General features: G+C 43.3%; 1 protein-coding gene across 1 annotated transcript in view; it reads left to right on the forward strand.

The window, feature by feature from the left end:
• Positions 1-11785, forward strand: part of LMX1B (LIM homeobox transcription factor 1 beta) — a 93406-nt gene extending 81621 nt beyond the window's left edge. Inside the window, exons 2-7 of the mRNA XM_009280107.1 lie at positions 2549-2781; positions 6490-6668; positions 7679-7756; positions 8171-8237; positions 9312-9473; positions 11236-11785. Coding sequence (XP_009278382.1) covers positions 2549-2781; positions 6490-6668; positions 7679-7756; positions 8171-8237; positions 9312-9473; positions 11236-11393 — 877 coding nt within the window. The 3' untranslated portion in view covers positions 11394-11785. The remainder of the gene's footprint in view (positions 1-2548; positions 2782-6489; positions 6669-7678; positions 7757-8170; positions 8238-9311; positions 9474-11235) is intronic.
• Positions 11786-12008: the final 223 nt, after the last annotated feature.

Below are 12008 nucleotides of genomic sequence, written 5' to 3' on the forward strand. Positions count from 1 at the left end.
GCCGGCTGGCAGCGGGGATGGTTCGGCTCAGCAGGACCTAACGCGCGGTCCGCGGGAGCCAGCATCTCCGCCGGTTTCTTCTTTCAAAGAGAAAGAAGTCCTTATGCTCTCGGTGTCTGTCAGAGCCTGGCTTCTGTGGTCTGCCTACAAAGGGGGCTGGTGGAGCAGGCATCCTACATTAACTCTTTCTGAGGAAAACCTCAATGCGAAGTACGCTGATCACTCAGCGTTATTTTTATTAACAGGACGACCACAGTGCTGGGGTTTTATCATCGTTATCACAGCGGCATTGCAAAGGTTTTCAGACAGATCGCAGTGCCTGTAGTGGCAGGATCGTGGTCACTTTCTGGAGTTTCTTTTTTAATATTTCTCAGACCAGCAGCACTGATTTAAATTGCAAACGAAGCCAGGAACCTGGAGGCTGCAGAAACAGCAACGGCAGCCGCATTTCCCGGTCTGGCTGTTACATCTGCAGCCGTCAGAGCTGGTACCACGCGTAGGGTCTGTCCCATCCCTCCTGATAGCTATCGATTGAATTTTACTGAAGCGTACACAGGTTAACTGTCACAGTGGTATAAATGAACTGATGCCAGTTAGGGGAGCTGGATGCCTTCACACCAGATTTGCTAATCTTCGGAGTCTTTAAGTGTGCTCCGTCATCACAACAGTCTTCAGACAAAAGATACAAGCTTAATTAAACTGAGTCAAATAGGTTTAAGCAGTTAAATAGAAACAACTTTTTAAAGTGCTTAAAATCTGTTTGTTTGCTCTTTTTTTCCTTTTGTGTTTTAATCCTTTCAGATATGTTATTGTGTATAGATAAAAATACTTCCTGCCTAGGAATTGGCTAGCTAAAGCATTGTCATATTTTTGTGCTGTTTACTGGTCAGAACATAAAAATCATATTCCTCTCTTTGTGTTAAAGTTTGCATCTAACAGAAGAAAAACCTTGCAGACAAACCCAATAGACTGTATGAAATAAGATGGCCTATTTACTAGCAGTGGCTGTGGGTCCTGCATGGCATCAGTTTCCTTTTAATAGATTTAATTCATTATGTACCCAAAAAAGAGCCACTCAGTCCACCTCGCCTGGCTTGTACAATGCACAGCTGTTACCTTCTGGCTGTGGTCGTGCAAAGGTACGCACCGAGCCAGCAAGGTTAATAGTGTAGATATCTTGTATTAGATCGAAAGATACAGATGGGGAAAACCCACAAGTTCTTGGGCACTCAGCCTTTCTTTGGATGCCGTATGCAAATGTATTTACATTTTCTTTTCCCTCCTGCCCATTCTGTGACTCCATCATTTTGCTGAGGAGCTAGTGACTGCCATTTTGCTGTACTTCTCAGCTCAGACAAAATGGAGGCTTTGGAGGAATCAGTAACTACCACAGCCTGTGCCTTCTAAAATCGAAGATAATCACCTTTTATAAAAAAGGGGATAATTTTGAGGATGAAAAAAAAAATCAGCATACCCCATCCTAAGAGGCAGAATCTCCTTTTTTCCTGTGAACACATGGGTGCAGTTGTGTTAATTTCATTGCCAAAATGTAAATATTAATGCACCTTGCACTTTGATGTATTGCCATAAAAGACACTGAATTTCAAATCACCAAGCCCATTGTGTGATACAGGGACGTAACTTAGCTATTCGTCTTTATTTGAAGCATCCCTTTTCCTAAAAGCTCACTTAGGGACATTCCCAGTTGCCATTAGAAAAGCAAAATAAAATTAATCTAAATCATTCTAACTTTATCTTAGAAAATTAATGATGGATGAAAGAGGGGGTTTATAAAAGTTTAATAAGAACTAGTCTGGAATACAGTGTATATTCTAGAGCCTGTGATTATAGTGGTAATTTAGCAGATTGTATCACTGCCTATCTCTGCCAAAGGATGTTTCACACCATTTAAAATGCACAGTACTCCCTTCAAAGACAGGTTGTTCTGGAATAACCCAACATCCAAAGAAAAGCCGTGTTATTTCACTCCTCTCTTTATCAATTGCATGTGTGCGATTGCATGTGTGTGTGTCATCTTGTCCTCAGCAACAGCACTAAGTTTTCATGCTTGTTCCTGTGTTCATTTATCAGCCTCCTCAGAGACAGACAATACCAAAAATGGAAAGTCATGAAATCTATTCAGAATAGGGTTTAAGTGCTGAAACCAGAGAGCCTGCATAAAACAAAGCATGAATTGGCCCTTCCTCTAAAAGGTGAATTAAAATAAATTTGGTTTTGAACAAGTTATCCAAACTCTGAGAGCTCCTTTTTGTTTCTCTTTTTGAAGAGGAACAAAACAGTGAGATAAGGACAAATCTTAGTGTTTTCTATCCAGCAAAGGTGATTTGGGAATCTCTAGACCAAAGGGAGTGAGATTTGAATAAATTGCATGCCTGTGATGTTTCCAAGAATAAGGATGCAAGTCGCCCAGTGTGCAAAAGCATGAGCCAAGCTGATCTGTAGTTAAATTAAAGAATTTGCTCTATTTAAATTCATGCAGTGTATGATCTGACATTCCCTTTGACTTTACTGCTTCTCTTTCTTACAGGCTGTTTGCTGCTAAGTGCAGTGGCTGCATGGAAAAGATCGCCCCAACAGAATTCGTGATGAGAGCCCTGGAGTGTGTTTACCACTTAAGCTGCTTCTGCTGCTGTGTTTGCGAACGACAGCTGAGGAAAGGGGACGAGTTTGTTCTTAAGGAAGGGCAGTTGCTCTGCAAAAGTGACTATGAAAAAGAGAAAGACTTGTTGAGCTCGGTCAGCCCAGACGACTCAGACTCAGGTGAGCTTTTCCCACACCTGCTCTGACTGGAAAAGCCACAAGCATTTGTAGAGCTTTCTTGTAGAAAAGTGTATCCATTTACACATCCACTTTATTTATATGCACATGCCACCTGTGCAAATTAGCAGGCACAGCTAAAAAAAAATCCCTGCTTGCAGTCTGTTCTCCCTAACTTGACTCCCTTCCTTAACTTGCTGCTTAGTAAAGGACAAAAACTTCTTGTTTTCATCAAGGTATTTTTCTGTAAGATCACAAAATGTGCATCAGGCTGACTTCAGTTACCTGCGGCTTCATTCAAAGTGTGCTGTTTTCCATAGGCATTCTTCCATCCACTTAACGTATTTTTCAGGGGATCTTCTGCACACACACTGTCAGCACGGAGCTAGGAAAATGGACAAAGTAGTAATACGATTTTCAAGAGTATTCTCTCTGCCAGTCACAAATGGTAACTTTAAAAAAACCGACAAGTACAACACAGAAGTAGAGGAGAATCTGAAAGAAACCAAGAAGTGGTTGTGTTTGTGCTGCAGCAATAGCATGTGCAGTGCAGGAAGCCAGGGCAGCTGCCAGCTTGGCAAGGCTGCCTGCGTATCCACTCCCGTTAAGGCAGGCAAGTGGGCTCACACAAAAAGAAAAATAAAAAGCAGTAACTTGAATGAGGAGTTTAGTGGAGTCTGTCTCTGGATGCTTTCAGGCCAGGTACAGTGCTTGGCTCTCCTGACTTCCACCCAGACTTCTCCCTGGCAGTATGTCTCTTCTGTGCTACTAAGGCTCTAGTTTCTGATCATCTCTGTTGCCTACCTGCTATTTTGTGTCTGAGCCCCATTCTGCTGTCAACCTAGGAGATCATCTATGTGTTGACCCAAGGATAGCTCCACTATGGTTTGTATGCTACATATAGTACAGAAGTGAGACATGCAAAGTTTGCCTGTTACAGATCTCCAAGAGTCCTGCGCTGTTCCTGGTGAATGCAAACTGTTTGGGATCAAGGGACGACAGGTTCGATATCTTACTAAGATGCACTACTACTAATCTGCAGTGTGACCTCTCTCTTCAGAGGGACCTGGGGTTTGAACAGTGTGATTGCAAGAGTCTGCACCACTTGGCCTGGGAGTTAAGGCAGAGAATCGCCATACTGTGACCAGAGCTTTTGCCTTCTCCTGAAGAAGACAGTGGAGCCCTTACACCTGATAGCAGCTGATGGGTGTCTTCCCCGAGTTCTTCACAGTGATGGAAAGACAGATACTTCCTTTCCTCCACCCATTTCCTAGGGAAGGTTTTAAAAGAGAGTGAGCAAAAGCCGCTTGCTATCTGTCCAGGGCTGGAAACACAGTACTGCACAGGACAAATAGTTCACACACTGGATTTGGGTTCTCCAGTCCAAAACCCAGGGGATCTAGCAGTGGTTACAGTGAGGACTGGCTTTCAGGCTCACAGGCAGTTCCAGGAGAGATGGGATGCCTCCTTCCTGTGCCATATGCACTCAGGGAGACTGAAAACCTCCTGCTGCCGGTGTGCCCTGGCTGATCCCAAGACTAGAGACAGCATGTACACAAGCTGCTGCCAACCATCATAATTGTGCACTTGTTTCCCAAGAAAATGTCTAAGAAAATCAACAATTACCATTCCATTAAGCGTACAAATGACATGAATGTTTGTCTCTGGTTTATGGGAAAATGCATTATTCCACTTTAGCTGGGAGCAGTAATTATCCTTAATCTCTAATCTGAGAGCCATATTCTCCACATTGCTGAAATTTATATTTTCTTGTCAGGAATGCTGCAAGACAAAGGTCACTGCTGACTCAGCAGGACATGCGGGACCGGGGCCTTTCTTGGAGCAACATGTTATTTATTGCCATACTGTATTTGCAGGACCTTGAGTGCTCTGCTCTGTAAATCTCATGTCGCAGGGTTTGGGCTCTTTGTGAATTTGCCTGAGGCCTGTGAGTTTCCTACTTGCCCTTCAGCATGTCATTCTCTCATCGCCAACTTCAGCATCCTGCTGTCCGCCTGTCTGTGTCCAGACAAACCCCCTTTGAAAAGCTGCGTGTGCGGGGCTGTCCCCGCGCTGCAACGATGGGCATGGGGATCCTCCTCCCCTGCCTTCCTCACTCACAGCATGGGCACTGGTGTGGTGGCTGCTGTTTGCCAGCCAGCTGCGTTTGAGATCTGCTTTGGGCACGGGTGGGCTCTCCTTCAGGACCAGATTTTGTATTTTGTGATCAGCAGTAAGCTACCAGAGCGGCACAAAACAACCTTGGTTTCAGTTTCATTTCCCCTTGGCACAATGGGTACTTTCTTACTCCTGGAGATGCTTTTTTTTCCTCACTATTCTCTGTTAGCCAAACCCAAACCTGAAAAACAAGTTGACAAATTAAATGGGATGTTTTCTCTCCCATTGTCTAATACATTGAAAACACGCATCTCCCAGATGCCTGTGTGAGAGCAAATGATTTCACATAGCCCTGGCTGAGAGTGTGTCCTTCTCCAATCAAATATTTATCCACTGGACACAAAAGTAACTCTCCAATGAGCAATATTAATCCTCACAAACCTTTCCTTAGAAATGGCATGCTGGAAAGTTAATAATGTCATGGTTATTAAAATGACTGAACTTCTCTTTAATCATTAGGTAAAAGATGCTTATTAAAGTAAAAGGTGATTAGATTGCTAGGTGCATAATAATCAGACCCTAAAATGAATTAAAGTCTAATTTGTTAATTCCCCAAACGTAATCTTTGAGTATATAAAAATTGGAGTGTGTTTCTTCATGTTGAAGTCCCTATAATAGGATATTAATGTTTTCTGGAAGAAAAATCAGTAGTCTGGTGAAATAAAACGTGCTGAGTTGAAAAGTTGTTTTTCACAACAAAATTTGTACTTACTCTTCAACCTTTGCCACTGCGATTGAGACTTCCCAGTACAATATACTAACACACGTAATATCTCCAGACTGTACAAGTATTCAGAATTTAACTATAGAAAATGCAAGTAGTCTATTTGGTCTACACAAGCACATATATACTTGTATGTATCTAGCAAGAAAGAGAAATTTGTACATGCACATATAGACACGTTGAAATACACAGAGAAAGAATACTGATGTTTTCTGTGGGATGCAGAAATGAGATGGCAAAGATTATATTTAATATTATGTCTAGAGCTTCAAAATGTTCAGAACAATACCTGGAATCTGCACTATATTTAGCTAAACAGACTTTGAGATATTTTTGTGATATTTGCATTTACACTGTTTTGCTGCCATAGCGGTGCGGGCAGTGGTACCTGTCTGCAACTAATGCTTTGGGAGAAGATGCCACTCTGCTGTGAAGGGAAAAGTGTGTGTCAGCTGGTGTGGTTGCAGCAGGTGAGCACACAGGGAACCAAGCGATGCTGGAAGGGCACAAAGTCTCCCTGTCCCAACTCCTGGAACTATTGAAGCATATTCTGAATTTCGATCCCCTGATCAGTCCCATGCCCTCAATTAAAAATTAAACACATTTTTATGCTTTTGTCACATTTGATTTAGGCAGTGCACACAAATCTAAGATAGTCTCTTCCTGCCCATAGTTACTTTAGGTATTCAAATAAATATGGGATAATAGTTGAACCTGTTGAATAGTTTGGCACCTGAAGAGCAGTTCTCAAACACCCTGTTATCTTGGTGGAACAAGTACAATTTTATATCCTGTTTATTTTTCACCAGTTAAAAGTGATGATGAAGATGGAGATGTTAAGCCCACCAAAGGACAAGTAACCCAAGGAAAAGGAAGTGATGATGGGAAGGACCCAAGAAGACCTAAACGACCAAGGACAATACTTACTACGCAGCAGAGACGAGCATTCAAAGCATCCTTTGAAGTGTCTTCCAAGCCCTGTAGGAAGGTAGGTGCTTCATCAGGGACCTGAAGTCAGCTCTGACGCCAGGCCACGGGGGTGACAGGGTCAGGCCACAGCTCCAGATAGCCCCCTGCCCCTTCCTGCCCCTTCCTGGAACAGCAGCAGGTGCCTTGGAGTGAATATAGAAACCAGGCCAGCGTATGGCGATGCTCACCCAAATACCGTCTCAGCCTGGAGCAATCAGCAGCTTAGGACCAGCTCATTGTTATTTCTGGATATTCACCCACAGTATGTAGAGCAGCTCCATGACTGATTCCCGCTGAACAGCAATATTTGGTTCTTATAAACCATGAAGTAGTCTTTGACTATCAGAGCCCAGGTAAACAAGTGGCTTTTGCCCTTCTCCTTCCCACCACAGAGGGAGTCACTAGGCTGCTCAGCTTTGGCCCCATTACTTGTCCCTCCAGTCTTGCTTTTTTAGGAAATTTAACCCTGCTGTTGATCTTGTTTATAGCAGCTAGGGAAAGGTATAACATTGCTTCACTGATGAAGCTGATGAAAATCAAATCTTTGCGAAAAGCAACTCAGGTAACTGTTTCCTCCTAAGTTTGATTGGAAAAAAATGGAGTTGCATCCTGAAAGCTGTCATTTTTGCAAAAAGTGACATTCTCCTGCTGATGTACAAAGTATGTCTTTTGGGACAGTGCAATGTGCCTTTTTGCCATTTTAAAGTATGAAGTTTTACCTCAACAATATAAAAAATGTTCATAGCCAAATTTGTATCTTTTTGTACAGAACTATTTTATGGGTAAAATAAAAATCATGAAATGACTTAGTGTCATTTTACACAGCTCAGACTATTTGTTCGGTACTTATGAAACTGGTAGTGATGTGAAGGGCAGAACTTGAACAAACTATGCAAAAATATCAGGAATTTTTAAAAGTAATTATGTACATGCAGGTTTTTTTTAGTACAGGCATATTCCTCCTAACATAAGTGATTAGTTTTTTAAAAAAATACAAAAAATTACATCATTAAACATTTCCTCCTATAGGTCAGAGAAACACTAGCAGCTGAAACAGGACTCAGCGTGCGAGTTGTCCAGGTCTGGTTTCAAAACCAAAGAGCAAAGGTAGGTTGTTTGTCAAGTTCTCAAAAGTAAAACGCAAATTGTCCTCCAACACAGATTTTCCCCCCTCCCCCTAGATGTAGTGCGTACCACAGAGATCCCAGGGACTGAACTGTACATATTTTGCATGCACTGCTGTTTACATCCATACAAGAGAGGCAACTTTCAAACACAGACATTAAGTTCATGTACTCAAAGCAACATGAGGTTGGGAGTAAATTTTGCATGCAAATATGCATGCAAATATGAACTGGAAACTGAAATGTTTAAGCTTAGAAGTGAAACTGAACCCATAGTGGTGTGTGCATGAATATAAATGGTCTGTACCAATTGATTCAATGTTTGCAGAGAGTTTTGTAAGGAAATAAAATTATTTCATTCAGAGCCCTGAGATTGTTCTGTTCTTCTTTTATTCAGATGAAAAAACTAGCACGAAGGCATCAGCAGCAGCAGGAGCAACAAAACTCGCAACGACTAGGGCAAGGTAGGGGATTTGTGATGAAGGCAAAGCAAGGGGAAAAGAATCTGCAAGGTTTCTTGAAGTGCCATTCCCACATAATGTCTTAGGTACAGCCACACAGGGCATGCACAAGTCTGTGGATAATGTGTGCCATCCTCAGTGGAAACACACAGAGGTGCTGTATCTGAGTGCCCACCCCAGGTTATCCCAGAGTTCTCCCATGGGGCCAGACCCTGGAGGTGTTTACACAGAAGCTGTTACCTCCTTTCTGTGTGCAGTGCAGAGGTGCTTTCACTGGAGGAAATCTCACGCCAGGTAGATCCTCCAGTTTTTTTTCTCCTGAAGAAAGGGGGACCATGCTTAGCTCGGCATCTGCAGGCTGCTTGCAAGGGCGTCAGCATCGCTGCCACAGCCAAGGCACAGGGAGCCCCTCCTGTGCCCCAGCAGCTGGGTCAGGAGGTGCACAGAGGCACCAGGGCTTGCCCTGCTGCTCCGTGGATGCTCTTGAGGTTCTCCAACTCCCAAGGCCTTGCAGCCTCAAATCCTCCTCTTTACGCAGAGCCAGAAAAACTGGTACCAACAGAAGTTAGAGAATAATAGGGCTATGTCACGGACAGGACAGACTTTGGGAAGATATGGTACAGCACCCAGGAGCTCCAGAAATTATATAGTCAGGAACTAGAATCATAGAATCACAGAATCATTAAGGTTGGAAAAGACTCTAAGACCAGCGAGTCTAACCGTCAACCCAACACCACCATGTCCACTAAACCATGTCCCTAAGCACCTCATCTACACGTCTTTTAAATACCTCCAGGGATGGTGACTCAACCACTTCCCTGGGCAGCCTGTGCCAATGTTTAACCACTCTTTCAGTAAAGAAATTTTTCCTCATGTCCAAACTCATGTCCAAACTACAAGTCTTTCAACTTACTGCTCAGGGTTGTACTCTCAGTCAAAATTTGGAAGGCTCCTCTGAATGACAGGACACACCTAGCTGCGTTCACTCTGTGCTTGGGTTCAGTATTGCCACTGATGCTACTGTCTGCTGCTTCTTTGTTCCTAAGCAGTGACTGTACCCTCCTGTTTGCTTTGCAGAAGTAATGTCCAACCGAATGGAAGGGATGATGACATCTTACACACCACTTGCACCACCACAGCAGCAGATTGTAGCAATGGATCAAAGCAGTTATGGCACAGACCCATTTCAGCAGGGTCTTACCCCTCCACAAATGCCAGGCGACCACATGAACCCTTATGGTAAGGCATGCATCATTCTGCCACATCAGAAATAGCAGGGTTTGTATGCTAGTTCACACACCAAAGGTGCAGTAGAGTTACTTGCTTTTATAATATCTTTTCTGGGATTTGTACCAGGGAATTTGTACTAGTCCATTTTGTGTGTATATTTTCATGTACACATAAGGGGGTAGAAGAGAGCTCATCCGAGGCTCTGGACACCCTTCAGAACTATTTCACAGTGTAATTCTGATAAATGATAAACCAAGCAACATCACCGCTCCAGCTCCACTTTTTTAAACTACTATCCAAGACATTGAAAAATAAACTACCAAATTCTAGCTCCCTCACAAGTTTTTCCTTTTTCTTAGAAGCTTTGGGGAAAAAGTGCCTTGAAAAGTGGTCTAATAAAGAGAAGTAATCTATTCATTCCAAAATGAATAAGCACCCCTCTAAGATCCCTCAGACTGGATGCATGGATTTGTTAAAGAACAGTTCTTGAGCTACTAAGAGATGTGTCACCACAGGACGTTTCTCCTGCATAATTTTATTCTCTGCCCAAAATCAAGATGATGGTTTGCTTTCACGATTTCCTGACCACACACCATCAAGTGGATAGGTACACCAAACGCATCACAAGCATTAAATGCCTAATAATTGATTCTGGACAATTGCAGTGTGGCATTTAAATAAAATTTAAGAGGATTTCTCAGACTGTGATTATTGGCCTTGCTGTAGCCCACAAGGGCCTGTTATGTTAGACTCGTTTCTGCTGACCAGGAGCACTTCATTGTAGAGGTCCACGTGCATATCACTTTCATGAGCACGGCATGCACACGCCAACAAGAAACCTGCTTTGGGTCTGTGTTATTACTTTTCCCACTGAGACAAGTCCATGGTACACACCAGGCAATTTGGTAAATCCTGTAAGAAGCTGAAGACATCTGAAGTGCTAATGAGCATTAGACGGCTTGTGATTTTGTTGCTAACAATTTGCTTGGCTTTCTAAGCAAAACTCCTTGAGAGGCAGGTTCTGTGCTCCAAACCCAGTGCAGGAGATAGCGCAAAGCCGTTTCAAATGAGTGCATGAGGAAAAAGAGCCTGACTAACACTTTCTTAGTGCTCACAGGACTTGAGCTAGAGCTCTTTCTGGTACCTTAAGAGTTGAAGTAAGCTGAAATCTTAGTTGCTAAGGGAAATAAAAGGTGCTGTTCCAAACCAGCCCCAAAAGAGTGGAATTTTCTGAAATGAAAGCATGTTTACAACTGTAGCTCACTTGAGGCTAGGGAAGTGGGGTCTCCTCCTGGGTCCCATTGCATTCGTAGATCTGTCTTTTACCTTGTATGTAAATGAAGACCATTACTGGTTATGGCTCTCAGACCGCTTCTCCCTGTCGCGGACACTCAGTGTCTGGTCCCACCTTCCTCAGTGGCCCCGGTGCCCCCGTGAATGCCGGATCCCAGCTCACGGAGAGCTGGGGACCTGCTCTTCCCTGGCACAATTTGCTCCTGTCATCAGCCAAGACTCTCTTTCGTGCTGCTGACTGAAGTATAAATTAAATCCTGGCAGATTTGAGTGGCACTGCTGCCAGTTGAACTCTGCAAATTGGTTGCTAGCCTTCCTCTTTGTAGGTCAGACCCTTAGAGCGAAATTATGTTAATGTGTAAAAACAAAATCAGGAGCATTCCCTTTTGCTGCAGTGTGCAACGTACGAGCATCTGTGTGTACTGTGTCCTCCCCTGGCTGCACAGAATCCAGCTTAACATATACGTTTCATTTGCAGGAAACGACTCCATTTTTCATGATATCGACAGTGATACCTCTTTAACTAGCTTGAGCGACTGTTTTCTTGCCTCTTCCGAAGTTAACTCCATGCAGGCTAGAGTAGGAAACCCCATTGACAGGCTGTACTCTATGCAGAGCTCATATTTCGCCTCATGAAAATAAAAGAAAACAAACAGCCGGCGTATATTTAGCCAGTGACTTTTTCCAGTGCAGACTCTACAGCCATATGTTGCCCAGCTCTTCCTTCACAGTGACTCCTGCTGCCTCTGGACTGCAAAGAGCATTTTTAGGAAGACTATATCTGTGTGCATATATGTGTATGTATGTATATATATATTAATACCTACCTATATACATACATATATATATAAACAAAACGCATCCACCAGTCCCATACCCTTGATTCCCAGCTTGCACCAGACCACGAGACAAGCACGGAAGGAACAGAAGACCCTGCTCGTCAGCAGCCTTTGGTTTGGTTTGGTTTGAGCTCATCGTTGTAAAGGAAATGGATTTTGCGGAAAGCTAGACCTTTTCCTCCTTTCTCTCTTCCTTTCTTTTGGATGTTTCTATATACATATATATATATAAACAAAACGCATCCACCAGTCCCATACCCTTGATTCCCAGCTTGCACCAGACCACGAGACAAGCACGGAAGGAACAGAAGACCCTGCTCGTCAGCAGCCTTTGGTTTGGTTTGGTTTGAGCTCATCGTTGTAAAGGAAATGGATTTTGCGGAAAGCTAGACCTTTTCCTCCTTTCTCTCTT

Source organism: Aptenodytes forsteri, unplaced genomic scaffold (genome assembly GCF_000699145.1).
Source record: "Aptenodytes forsteri isolate BGI_AS27 unplaced genomic scaffold, ASM69914v1 Scaffold163, whole genome shotgun sequence".
NCBI classification, from domain to species: domain Eukaryota; kingdom Metazoa; phylum Chordata; class Aves; order Sphenisciformes; family Spheniscidae; genus Aptenodytes; species Aptenodytes forsteri.